The following is a 13575-nucleotide window of genomic DNA, read 5'->3' as shown; positions in this document are numbered from 1 at the left end:
TAGTCAAAGTCTGAGAAGTTACCATTTATAGAGCTTTGCAGAAACAGCTACTAAAGAAGATATGCTTCAGGAAGAGAAACACTGAACACAGAACGGGATATAAGAAATTCAAAACATAAAAGCAAAACAGAACAAACTGCTGCTGCCAGCTAAACTCCCATTTCATATTTCTTTCTTTTCCTAAGTAATCAATCAACCGGCATGAAGTCTTTCTGGTCATCCATCCTGGTAGTTCATAAATGTGACCAAACAAAGTGACCTGTTTTTTTTTGTTTTTTTTTTTTTTAAAGATTGTATTTATTTATTTATTTGAGAGAGAGAGAATGAGAGATAGAGAGCACGAGAGGGAAGAGGGTCACAGGGAGAAGCAGACTCCCTGCTGAGCAGGGAGCCCGATGTGGGACTCGATCCCGGGACTCCAGGATCATGACCTGAGCCGAAGGCAGTCGCTTAACCAACTGAGCCACCCAGGCGCCCCAAAGTGACCTGTTTTTAAAATAAGAACAAACATAATGGGTCCTACCCTAGATGTACTGTAACTCTAGGAGTAAGGATTTTTTTTTTTAAAGTAGGCTCCATGCCCAGTGTGGAGTCCAACGTGAAACTGGAACTCAACAATACCGAAATCAAGGCGTGAGCTGAGATCAAGAGTCAGATGCTCAACCAACTGAGCCACCCAGGCACCCTAAGGACAGACATTTTCTTACAAGCTTACCAGACCAGGAGGATAACCAGGTTTAGAAACTTCAGATTCTACTATTTCTTCATACAGCATTTCTCAAAGTATGGTTCCTCAAATGGCAACATCACCATTACCTGGGAACTGGTGGAAATACAAATTCTCAGGACTCACCTCAGATCTACTTTATTAGAAATTCTGGGTATGGACTCAGGAACCGTGCTTTAACAGGCCCTCCAGGTGATTCTGACGCCAGCTCAAGTTTGAGAAAACAGCTTTAGTTTCATGCTCATATTACTCTGTTCACACTTCTACATGAACAAATCCTCTGCTGCTGTCCTGCCCACAAAATCTTTCCATTTAGTACTATAGAGCAGTGTACCATGGTTAACCAATTCCCACTTATTCTTAATCTCTTAAATGAATTTTCATTGCATCTTTTGCCTTAACCGAACCTAGTCCACTTCTCTTATACAGTCCTCACATAAAAGCTGTTCACTCTCCCAAACACCATGTAGCTCAGGGTCTGGAAAGTGAGGTCTACTCATTTCCTATTCCCTATAACTCCAAAAACATTTGGATAAAAATCTGGCCTTCAGAGGCACCTGGGTGGCTCAGTCGGTTGAGCGTCTGCCTTTGGCTCAGGTCATGATCCCAGGGTCCTGGGATCAAGCCCCACACTGGGCTCCCCACTCAGTGGGGAGCCTGCTTCTCCCTCTCCCGATTGTGTGCTCTTTCTAATAAATAAGTAAAATATTTAAAAATAAAAATCTGATTTTTTTCTGCAACTCTCCACTCTACATGCCTTTTCAACTGTGGATGATACTAACTTCCAAATTTCTCTCCTGATGTTGAGACCAGAAGAACCCAATGACTATCCAACATTTCCATTTGGATGTTGCAAAGGAACCTCAAATTCAAAATATAAAAATCTGAACCTCCTATGTTGTCCAACTTCTTTCTATATTTTCTATATGAATGGCACCAATATTCATCTACACAATTATCCAAGTCCAAAACCTGGAAATAAATCATCAGTGGAATCCCTTATTCAAACATTCAATTAATCACCAGCTACGATCAATTTCACCTTCAGTGAATTCTCCTATTCTCTCTATCACAACTGCTAGTGGTACAGTACAAATTACCATCCCTTACTGGGATATCCTACACAGCAGTAGCCTCTTAACTGCTTACTCTTCCTCCAGTGCTGCACTCTGCCAGTTCATTTTACAGTCCCCAAATTTCAAGAACACCTATTTTTATTTTTTTTTAAGATTTTTTTATTTTTTATTAGAGAGAGAGCACAAGCAGGGGGAGCAGCAGGCAGAGGGAGAGGGAGAAGCAGACTCCCCTGCTCAGCAGGGAGCCCGACATGGGGCTCAATCCCAGGACCCCAGGACCATGACCTGAGCCGAAGGCAGACGCTTAACCATCTGAGCCACCCTGGTGCCCAAGAACACTTATTTTTAAACCATGTGGTAACTTATGGAATGTAAATTATGTTCCAATTTTTTAAAAATCATGTGATCTTATAGTTTTAATACTTCTATTATTCTAAACCATCATTAAACACAAGCTTTTAAATATAGCTCTTTTAACTCAATTGTTCTGGGTCACCAACCTATTGACAGTTTTATCACAAAGAACATCAATCAAAAAAGTAATTATCAAATTAGATCCAAATTAATTCTTAAAATTTAAGAGCTACAATTGGTAATTTCATTTATGTGAACTTTACTGCAATAAATTTTAGTTCTATTATAAATAATGGACTTCAACAAATGCTTATAAGATGAGCTAAGAAGAGTGTAAAAAATTTTTTTTGAAACTCATGGAAAGAAAACATTTTAGATTTTGAAAAAAATGAAAACTCACCATACACACCTGTAGGAGTAGAATTGTTCATGGTAAAAGGTCCGTTAACGACACCAGAAGAAAGAAGCTCATCAGATCCCCGCTGAAAAGCAACGGCAATATTATGTTAATAAAAGAAGTCTTGGATAATGGTCCACCTTTACTACTAAAAATATCAAAAGTTAATATTACTTTGTCTGAATATCAAGGCATTTAAGGGGAAGTCCTCAAGAATCAAAACATCTAAATGAAGGTTGGAAGTAAATTTTACAGAAGAAAAATTACTGCATATCCACGTGGTTGTTAGTTATAAAAAAAAAAAACACAACTGCTATCACATAATGGGGGGCACAGTCCTGCAACCCTTTTTGAACAAACCCTATCTTCAGATGTTACATTTGAAGTACCAAAAACCACATTTAGGGGTTATACCCTGAAACTATTCCTGCAATTTATTTTAAAGAATATTTAGTATATTTTAAGTATATTAAGATGTCAAGTTTTTGTAGTACATTTGTTTCTTTTTTTAGTTTAAGATTTCATATTTATTTGTCAGAGAGAGAGCACAAGGTGGGGGTGGGGAGAAGGAGAAGCAGGCTCCCCACTGAGCAGGGACCCGGACATGGGACCCAATCCCAGGACCCTGGGATCATGAAGGAGCCAAAGGCAGACACTTAACCAACTGAGCCACCCAGGCGCCCCTAGTATATTTATTTCTAAGTACTCATATGCAAATAACTTGTGTAGCACCCACTAAGAATCCCAACTTCTTGATACCTATGTATTTTTTTAAAATTGAACACAAAGATGAAATTTATTTCTATGTTGACCAAGTCCTTTATAATCAGTGATTTTTTTATTCACTAATGTTCAAAATGATCTTTAATGTGTACTATTTCTTAAACAACTACTGTTTAAATAATTTACTCTTTTCTACAGGTAAGAGTTTTGACCAATTCAGGGTGCCTTGGTGGCTCAGTCAATAAGCATCTGCCTTCGGTTCAGGTCATGAGCCCAGGGTCCTGGGATCAAGCCCCCCCCATCAGGTTCCCTGCTCCGCGGGAAGCCTGCTTTTCCCTCTCACATTCCCCCTGCTTGTGTTCCCTCTCGCTGTCTCTATCAAATAAATAAAATCTTAAAAAAAAAGTTTTGACCAATTGCAAGCTGAACTGTCAATGCTAAAAGACAAGTCAGACAAGCCTTCTCATTTTAACTTAAGATCTATTACAAAGATTAAAAAATTTACATTTACAATGGACAATAAATGCCATGTACAAAGTTAAAATCAAACAATTTCCAAGTGTTACTATTTGTTTAACTTGGTCAATTCTTAAGGTCAAGTATTTTGGTCTACTGGATGATAAAACTTAATTCCCAAACTCTCCTACAAATATTAAAATAGTAATAACTCTCCAAAAGATGTTTAATGTTTAGGTGTTAAGTACCACCGTAGGAAACTTCAGCCTTTGCTAAAGGCAAACCACCAATGTGTTTGCATAACAGAAATACAATTATTTAAACAATTCCTATATTAAACCATCCAGATATTATTCCCCTTGTTTCTTCACTAGAAATTTCTTCAGACAAATTGGGACAAGAGGAAGAAATTAAGTAAGCACACAAGATGAAATAAAAATGAAAATCTCAACTTCGAGAAGGACCAGGATTAAGGCCTCATTTAAGGAACATATGTTATCTTCCTGATGATGTCTGAAATAGGAAAGACTTTGTGGTTCACTGGCTACCTGCAATTATGGAGAAAGATGAATTTCTGCAGTTTTAAATGCAGTAAAAATTTAAACATGTCCAGTATGTTTTTATCTCTGAGGATTTGGTAAAAGAGGTGTTACTAATAGATATATTTTCTACATATACATGAGTTTAGTATCCGTATGTTTCTATACGTAAACTGAGTTAATTTGAAACCACTTCAGCTTTTTCCTAGACTTACAGAGGTATGTTAAAATGTCAACTAAGCACTAATTCTAAGAGGACTGCAAACTGAAATATAAACGGCAAAACAATAAAGACTCTAGAAGATAACAGAAGAGTATCTTCATAATTTTGGAGTAAGGAAAGATTTCTTAAACAAGACACAAAAAAGCACAATTATGAAGGAAAAATACTGATAAATGAGACAACACTGAAATTAATAATTTTATTTACAATATACACAATATCAAATCATTATGTTGCACACCTGAAACTAACACTACATGTCAATTTTTAAAAAAAAAATTTATTTAACAAAAGACATAAGATTTAAAAGGCAAGTTAAAGAGTGGGAGAAAATATCTGCACTACATATAACCAACAAGTTTTATTGGTTTTTTTTAAGATTTTATTTATCTATTTGGGAGAGAGCATGCAAGCAAGAGTGGGGAAAGAGCTAAGGGGGAGGGAGAGGGAAGGGAAAGAATCTCAAGCAGACTCCCCACTGAGTGGTGATCCTTCTCAGGACCCTGAAATCATGACCTGAGCCAAAACCAAGAGTCAGACACTTAACTGACTGAGCCACCTAGTTTTGTTTTGTTTTGTTTTTTAAAGATTTTATTTATTTATTTGATAGAGAGAGACAAAGCAAGAGAAGGAACACAAGCAGGGGGAGTGGGAGAAGGAGAAGCAGGCTTCCCGCCAAGCAGGGAGCCCAACGCAGGGCTCGATCCCAGCACCCTGGGATCATGGCCTGAGCCGAAGGCAGACGCTAACGACTGAGCCACCCAGGCGCCCCTGAGCCACCCAGTTTTATATCCAGAACTTACTATGAAAAAGAAAAAAGGAGGAAAAAAAAAACCTCATTAGCAATCACTGAGAAAAAGTCAAGATAAAAGAAAATGACAAGAGTTCAACAGGCACCTAACAAAGTAGTAGACTTTATTTTTGTTGGAGAGTATTTGTGCTTTCTCCTTCTCCTGTGAAAGGATTTTTCACCCCCATCCATGGTGATATGACTTGCAATGCCTCTTGTGAGAGAATACTTCCCTCACCCACTGACACTGAGCACGGTTTTGTCATATGCTTTGGCCTATGGAATATGAATAGACATGAACTTTGATAAATCCAAGCAGAAGCTTCAAAAGATATTAGTAGTTTCTGCTAATTTTTTCCTCTTTGCCTCTGAAATAGGAGCATATTCCAAAGAGGGGCTGCTCTTTCAGCCTGACTTCCAGAATAAGAACACACAGAGCTTCACAACAGCCACCAATACTGTAAGTGAACCAGAAAAAAAATTTTTCTAACCTATTATCTAAATTACTAATATCATATCCAATAAACATATGAAAAGATGCTTAACCCCATTGGTCATCAGGGAGATGAGCGTTAAAACCATAATAAAATACTAGATACTAAAAAAGACTGAAAAGGGACGCCTGGGTGGCTCAGTCAGTTAAGCATCTGCCTTTGGCTCAGGTCATGATCCCAGAGTCCTGGGATCGAGTCCCACATCGGGCCCTTTGCTCGGTGGGGAGCCTGCTTCTCCCTCTGCCTGCCGCTTTCCCTGCTTATGTTCTCTCTTTCTCTTTGACAAATAAATAAATTAAATCTTTAAAAAAATAAATAAATAAAAATAAAAAAGATGGACACTATCAAGAGTTGATAACAATGTGGAGCATCAGAGCTAGTATGTTGCTAGTTGGAATGCAAGTTGGCACAACTCTGGAAAACTAACAATATACTCAAGTTGAATATATGAGTATCCTACAATCCTTATGTATTCTACTCCTATGGATGCACTCAAGAGATTGAATGCTTATGTGAACCTAAACATATAAGAATGTTCTCAGCAGCATTATTTCTACTCGCCAAATTGGAAATAGCCAAATGTTTTTTTTTTTTTAAAGATTTATTTATTTTGAGAGAGTGAGAATGAGAGAGAGAGAGAGAGTACATGAGAGGGGGGAGGGTTAGAGGGAGAAGCAGGTTCCTCGGTGAGCAGGGAGCCCAATGAAGGACTCGATCCCGGGACTCCAGGATCATGACCTGAGCCAAAGGCAGTCGCTTAACCGACTGAGCCACCCAGGCAACCGGAAATAGCCAAATGTTATCAATGACAGAATGGACAGACTTTTTTTTAAGTAAATGAAGAAATTTTTTTCATTTAAATTCAATTAATTAATATATAGTGTATTATTAGTTTCAGAGGTAGAGTTCAGTGATTCATCAGTCTTATATAACACTCAGAACTCATTACATCACATGCCCTCCTTAATGTCCATCACCGTTACCCCCATTCCCCTACCCCCCCTCCCTCCAGCAACCCTCAGTTTGTTTCCTGAGATTAAGAGTCTCTTATGGTTTGCCTCCCTCTATGATTTCGTCTTGTTTTATTTTTCCCTACCTTCCCCTATGTTCCTGTTTTGTTTCTTAAATTCCACATAGGAGTGAAATCATATAACTGTCTTTCTCTGACTGAATTATTTCACTTAGCATAATTACCCTCTAGTTCCATCCACATCACTGCAAATGGCAAGATTTTTTTGATGGCTAATATTCCGTTGTGTGTGTGTGTGTGTGTGTGTGTGTGTATACATGCATCTTCTTTATCCATTCATCTGTCAATGGACATCTGGGCTCTTTCCATAGTTTGGCTATTGTGGACATTGCTGCTATAAACATTGGGGTGCAGGTGCCCCTTCAGATCACTACATTTGTATCTTTGGGGTAAATACCTAGTAGTGTAATTGCTGGGTCATAGGGTAGCTATTTTCAACTTTTTGAGGAACCTCCACACTATTTTCCAGAGTAGCTGCACTAGCTTGCCCTCCCACCAACAGTGTAAGAGGGCTCCCCTTTCTCAGAATGGATAGATTTTTGTAAATGCGTTCAGGGATTTATAGCAATCAGAATGAACTACTGCTCCATACAATAACATAGATAAATCTCACGAGCATAAGAAATCAGTCACAAAAGAATATATATTACTGCATTTATATTGAGTTCAAAAATATGGTCAAAACTAAATGACACATTGGACAGCAACATGCAAAAGAATGAAACTGGACCGGGTGCCTGGGTGGCTCAGTTGGTTAAGCAACTGCCTTCGGCTCAGGTCATGATCCTGGAGTCCCAGGATCGGGTCCCACATCGGGCTCCCTGCTCGGTGGGGAGTCTGCTCCCTCTGACCCTCCCCCCTCTCATGCTCTCTCTCTCTCTCTCTCTCTCAAATAAATAAATAAATAAATAAATAAAATCTTAAAAAAAAAAAAGAAGAGAATGAAACTGGACCACTTTTCTTACACCACATACAAAAATAAAGTCTAAGTGGATTAAAGACCTAAATTTGAGACCTGAAAAAATAAAAACCATAAAAACTGTAAAAATCATAACTTCTTTGACATCAGCCATAACAACTTCTTTCTAGCTGGGTCTCCTGAGACAAGGGAGATGAAAGCAAACATAAACTATAGGGATTCCATCAAAATAGAAAGCTTCTGCACAGCAAAGGAAACAATCAACAAAACTAAAAGACATCCCATGGAATGGGAGAAGGTATCTGCAAATGACATATCCAATAAAGGGTTAGTATCCAAAATATATAAAGAACTGATACTACTCAACACCCCAAAAACAAATAATCCAATTAAAACAAGGGCAGAAGACATGAACAGACACTTTTTCAAAGAAGACATACAGACAGCCAATAGACAACATGAAAACATATTCAACATCACCCATCATGAGAGAAATGCAAACCAAAACAACAAAAAGATATCACCTCACACCTGTCAGAATGCCTAAAATTAACAACATGAGAAACAAAAGGTGTTGGCAAGGATGCAGAGAAAGGGGAACCTTCTGGCAGTGCTGGGGGGAATGCAAACTGGTACAACCATTGTGGAACACATTATGGAGGTTCCTCAAAAAGTTAAAAATAGAACTACCCTACAATCCAGCAATAGCACTGAGTATTTACCCAAAGAATAAAAAAATACTAATTCAAAGGGATACATGCACCCCAATATTTATAGTACTGTTAACTACAAAGGCCAAATTACAGAAACTGCCCAAGTGTCCATCAATTAATGAATGGAAAATGAAGTTGTGGTATATATACACAATGGAATATTACTCAGCCATAAAAAGAATGAAATCTTGAGGCACCTGGATGGCTCAGTTGATTAAGCGGCTGCCTTTGGCTCAATCCCAGGGTGCTGGGACTGAGCCCCACATCGGGCTCCTTGCTCAGTGGGGAGCCTGCTTCTCCCTCTGTCTGCCTGCTGCTCCCCCAGCTTGTGCTCTCTCTCTCACTACAAACTCTTTCTCTGTGTCAAATAAATAAATAAAATCTTTAAAAAAAAAGAAAAAGAAATCTTGCCACATGCAATGACATGGATGGAGCTAAAGAGTATTATGCAAAGCAAAATAAATCAGTCAGAGAAAGACAAATACCATTTGATTTTACTCATATGTGGAATTTAAGAAACAAAACAAATGAGCAAAGGGAAAAAAGAGAGAGAGAGAGAGAGAGAGAGAGAGGGGCAAACCAAGAAACAGACTCTTAACTATAGAGAACAAAGGGATGGTTACCAGGAGGGAAGTAGGTGGAAGGGCATGTTTAATAAATGGTGTTGGGGATTAAGGAGCACACTTGTGATGAGCATAGGGTGATGTATGGAAGTACTGAATCACTGTATTGTACACCTGAAACTAGTATTACATTGTATGTAACTAACTGGAATTTAAATAAAAACTTAAAAAAAAACCAAACTACTGTACTTCAAGGACACCATCAAAAAAATGAAAAGCTGGAGAATGGGAGAAAGTATTTGCAAAATCTAAGTAATAAAAAGACATATTTGTATTTGTAAAAAATAGGCAAAAAGGATTTGAAAATACATTTCTCCAAAGATATACAAATGGATTATACGCACATGAAAAGATACTCAACATCATTAGACATTAAGGAAATGCAAATTTTAAACAAAGAGAGCACTTCAAATAAAACTTAAGACTATGACTATGACATCAGCACACACCTATCAGAACAATTAGAATAAGGAATAGTGACAGTATCAAATGCAGGTGAGGATGTGGAAGAAGGTGGATTTCATACATTGCTGACAGGAATGGTACAGCCACTTTGGACAGTTTGGTGATTTCTTTAAAATAAAACATACACAACAATCTCAACCATATTCTCAAAATGAAAATTCACATGTTCTACAATTTTATTTATATAACATTGTCAAAATGACAAAATTATAGAGATGGAGATATCAACTACTACAGTTAATTCTCAGAGATCATGCCTATAATTATGATGGTGATCCACAAGGTATCCCTTCAAAGGCAGACAACATTCAAAAACAAAACAAAACAAAAAAACCACAATCATATAAGTTACTTATGGGAATCTAAACCTAAGATAAAGGCAGGAAAGAATCAAAAGGCAGACAATATACACCAGAAAAATTAAACAAATTTAAATTATGAGCAAATAAGAGCTTTGTAAAATCAAAAAAATTAAGAAAATAGAACAGCCTCTCCTAAATAAAATGCAAAGGGATACAACAGCTCAAAGGAAAGGCAAGTAAGAATTCTACCAAAGGATTTAAAAGACAGACTGATGGAAAAAAGAATAAAACAGTGTCATGAAAGTCATCCATTAGAAAGAGAAGATAGCCAAAAGTGCAAAACACCTTTTCCGCCACCCAAAGAAGAACAAACCTCTCCTGCGAGGAACCAACTCTTACTCTAGAATTTCAGCATCAAAAAGCTAACAAAGAACTAATTTTCAGGGGCGCCTGGGTGGCTCAGTCGGTTAAGCGTCTGCCTTCAGCTCAGGTCATGATCCCGGGGCCCTGGGATGGAGGGAGCCCTGCATCAGGCTCCCTGCTCAGTGGGGAGTCTGTTTCTCCCTCTCCCTCTACAGCTCCCCCTGCATGTGCACTCTCACTTGCTCTCCTGCTCTCTCTCAAATAAAATCTTAAAACAACAACAACAAAAACTTTCAGGAAAGCACTCCCTTGGAGGCACATGAGATTACCTAAAATGCATCTAACAAAGGTGTCAAACTGTTAACACAGGCCCCACAGTGCTTCACAGCTAAGAATCCATAAAATTGTCTACAGTTTTCTTAATGCACACATGCCATTTCAGTTTCCATTTGGGGAGAGAACTGAGTTATTCACGGTTCTCTTTCTATCTCATTTAATAAACTGTTACCTAGTTTCCTAACCGGGAAATCACCAACCATTAACATGAAATTTTTGCCTGTTGCTTACCTAATCAAGTCTAAACTTATTGTGATGGCTATTACAAGTTCTTTCTAACCTGTACCTCCTACTCACAGTAACACTCCTGTCCTGTAATTTGCCCCCGACACGTTATCTTTATTCTTGCCTCTTTATGCTATTTTTCCACCTCAAACACTAGCCCTTCACTACATATCCATTCCTGACTACTGATCACAGATAAATAATACCACATCCTTGAAAATTTTTCTATCCCCAAAATGAAGAGGTTGAACTTAATCTTGATTGTCTTGCAGCATTAAAATGTGTATGGTTTAGGGTATTAGCACACTTGCATAACATATCCTTCCTATACATATAACTATCAATATCACACATTTTGTCAAATATGTATGCGAAGTTTTTTTTCAGCTACTTTGAGTCTATTGCTGTGTCTTATACTCAATTATATTTCCCCAAAGTCTACAGCATAGTGTCAGGTACATTATGTGTAATGGCTCTCTGCCTTGGTTATGCATTACAACCATATAGCCATTTAAAATAAATACTATTTGGGGCACCTGGGTGGCTTAGTTGGTTAGGCATCTGCCTTGGGCTCTGGTCATGTTCCCCGAAGTCCTGGGACTGACTCCCACATGGGGCTCCCTGCTCAGTGGGGAGCCTGCTTCTCCCTCTGCCCCTCATCCCACTCTTGTGCTCTCTCTCACTCTCTCTCAAATAAAATCTTCAAAAAAATAAAAATAAATAAAATAAAATGAATACTATTTATAAAGTCCCACCCCAGAGATTCTTAACCAACAGATCTAGGCTGAGGCAGAACCTGTATATTTCCATAGCTCTAATGTGTACCCAACTGAGAACTACTATAAAGAGATGTTGTAATAAACACAGAAACATAACAGTAAAGTGGTTTAAAATACAGTCTTCTAGAGTATACCATATCTAGGTCTGAACAGGCTCCACAACCTTAAATTTACCTTTGTATGATACTACATATTATTTAACCTCCCCAAGGCTCAGTTTGCTCATCTATAAAAAAGAATCATAAAGGTACCCATCCTCATGGGTCACTCTGAGGATTAATCTTTCTTTTTTTTTTTTTAAGATTTTATTTATCTATTTGTCAGAGAGAGACACAGCGAAAGAGGGAACACAAGCAGACGGAGTAGGAGAGGGAGAAGCAGGCTTCCCGCGGAGCAGGGAGCCCGATGCGGGGCTCGATCCCAGGATCCTGGGATCATGACCTGAGTCGAAGGCAGACGCTTAACGACTGAGCCACTCGGGCGCCCCTGAGGAATAATATTTCTAATACATAAGCATCCCTTAAACACTGGCAATAAACACTGATGATTAATTTCAGTCATTTTCAAAAGTTACACATATTCAATGTAGTTATTATTAGGTAACAATCAAAAAGGTGAAAGGTAACATTCTTTAAATAAAGAAAACTTTTTAAAGTTTTAAAAAGAAATGTCACTTCCCCATTCTAACAACAACAAAAAAACTGATTTAAAAAAATTGATAAAAGACTTGGTTTTCATAAAACACGCTTAAAAACTGAAAGCAACTGGACTTCTGGTTGGCTCAGTTGGTTAAGCGTCTGTCTTTGGCTCTGATCATGATCCCAAGGTCCTGGGATCGAGTCCCACATCAGGCTACCTCCCCAATGGGGAGTCTGCTTCTCACTCTCCCTCTACCTCTCCCCGCTGCTCATGTGTGTACACTCTCTCAGATAAATTCTTAAAAAAAAGAAAAACTGAAAGTAACGCTTTTCACATTTTATGTAACAAACTCTTAAAATATATATCCATTTCTAATAAATAAAAATGAAACCCTCTTTGTATAGGATTACAGAGGAGATCTAATAGTCCCATTTATGATTAACCTCTGGGAATAAGAATAAACTATGTATCTTCCTGGGCATTAGGACTTTTCCTGCAGAACACTGATAAGACCTGTTAAGAGAAAAAAAAGAAGTAAAAGTTTTCTCTATACCCATCCTTATTTAAGCAACTTTGCATACTCATTCAATTATCTCAGAATAAATCTACAGATGTTAAATAGCTAGTTTATTTTTATAATTCATTTTTAAGTGCATTTTGCAAAGTTATAATATGAATCTATGTTCCTCTCTCTAACTCTTTTATAACATAAACTTTTGCTACATTGTTATATTCTTCATAATTATTTTTAATGGATTCTTAAAATTTTATAATGGCACACTTAACTATCCCATTATTAAATTTAGTGTTACTTGCAATTTATTGGTATATAAATTATGCTACATTATTTCTTCATTTAGAATGCAGTATTTTCTTTTATATTCTATTCAAAATAAATATTCAGAAGCGAAATAAACAATTTTTCCTTTGTGAACGTAATAGTAAGACTGTGAGAAATCTCTAGTTCTTACTCAACAATGTAGAGTAACTGCTAGTTACTACTATACTACAAGTGACTAGTAACAAGTATTTTTATTTCTTTTTAAGATTTTTATTTATTTATTTGAGAGAGAGAGAATGAGAGAGAGCACATGAGATGGCGGAGGGTCAGAGGGAGAAGCAGACTCCGCGCCGAGCAGGGAGCCCAATGCGGGACTCGATCCAGGGACTCCAGGATCATGACCTGAGCCGAAGGCAGTCGCTCAACCAACTGAGCCATCCTGGCGCCCCAGAAGTATTTTTATTTCTATAAGGGTCTTTCAAATATTGTTAGAATTAGCACAAGACCACCTCATTTTAATATTACTCAGAGTTTGGCTCACAGTTTGTATAGTAAAGAATTTAAGCTTGCCAATGAGAGGTGTGGCTTTTGCCCCCTCCTTCTGGGAAGTAACATCTAAAC

At 37.8% G+C, this 13575-nt stretch overlaps 1 protein-coding gene across 18 annotated transcripts in view; it reads right to left on the bottom strand.

The window, feature by feature from the left end:
* The window catches only part of PTBP3 (polypyrimidine tract binding protein 3), a 122581-nt gene that overhangs the window by 80332 nt on the left and 28674 nt on the right, over positions 1-13575 (bottom strand). For 8 of the 18 annotated variants that reach the window (XM_025888626.2, XM_025888623.2, XM_073876548.1 and 5 more), the window contains one exon: positions 2558-2639. In XM_025888626.2, the coding sequence (XP_025744411.1) occupies positions 2558-2588 (31 nt within the window). In that variant the 5' untranslated portion in view covers positions 2589-2639. Of the gene's footprint in view, positions 1-853; positions 936-2557; positions 2640-13575 lie in introns of those variants that run through there. The other 10 variants (XM_025888630.2, XM_025888624.2, XM_073876545.1 and 7 more) reach the window with 3 other exon arrangements.

Source organism: Callorhinus ursinus, unplaced genomic scaffold (assembly GCF_003265705.2).
Source record: "Callorhinus ursinus isolate GAN/ISIS: 27379988/994484 unplaced genomic scaffold, GSC_fseal_2.0 scaffold24, whole genome shotgun sequence".
Taxonomy (NCBI): Eukaryota; Metazoa; Chordata; class Mammalia; order Carnivora; family Otariidae; genus Callorhinus; species Callorhinus ursinus.
Note: the sequence above shows the minus strand (reverse complement) of the source record. Positions and strands in the feature narration are given on the sequence as shown.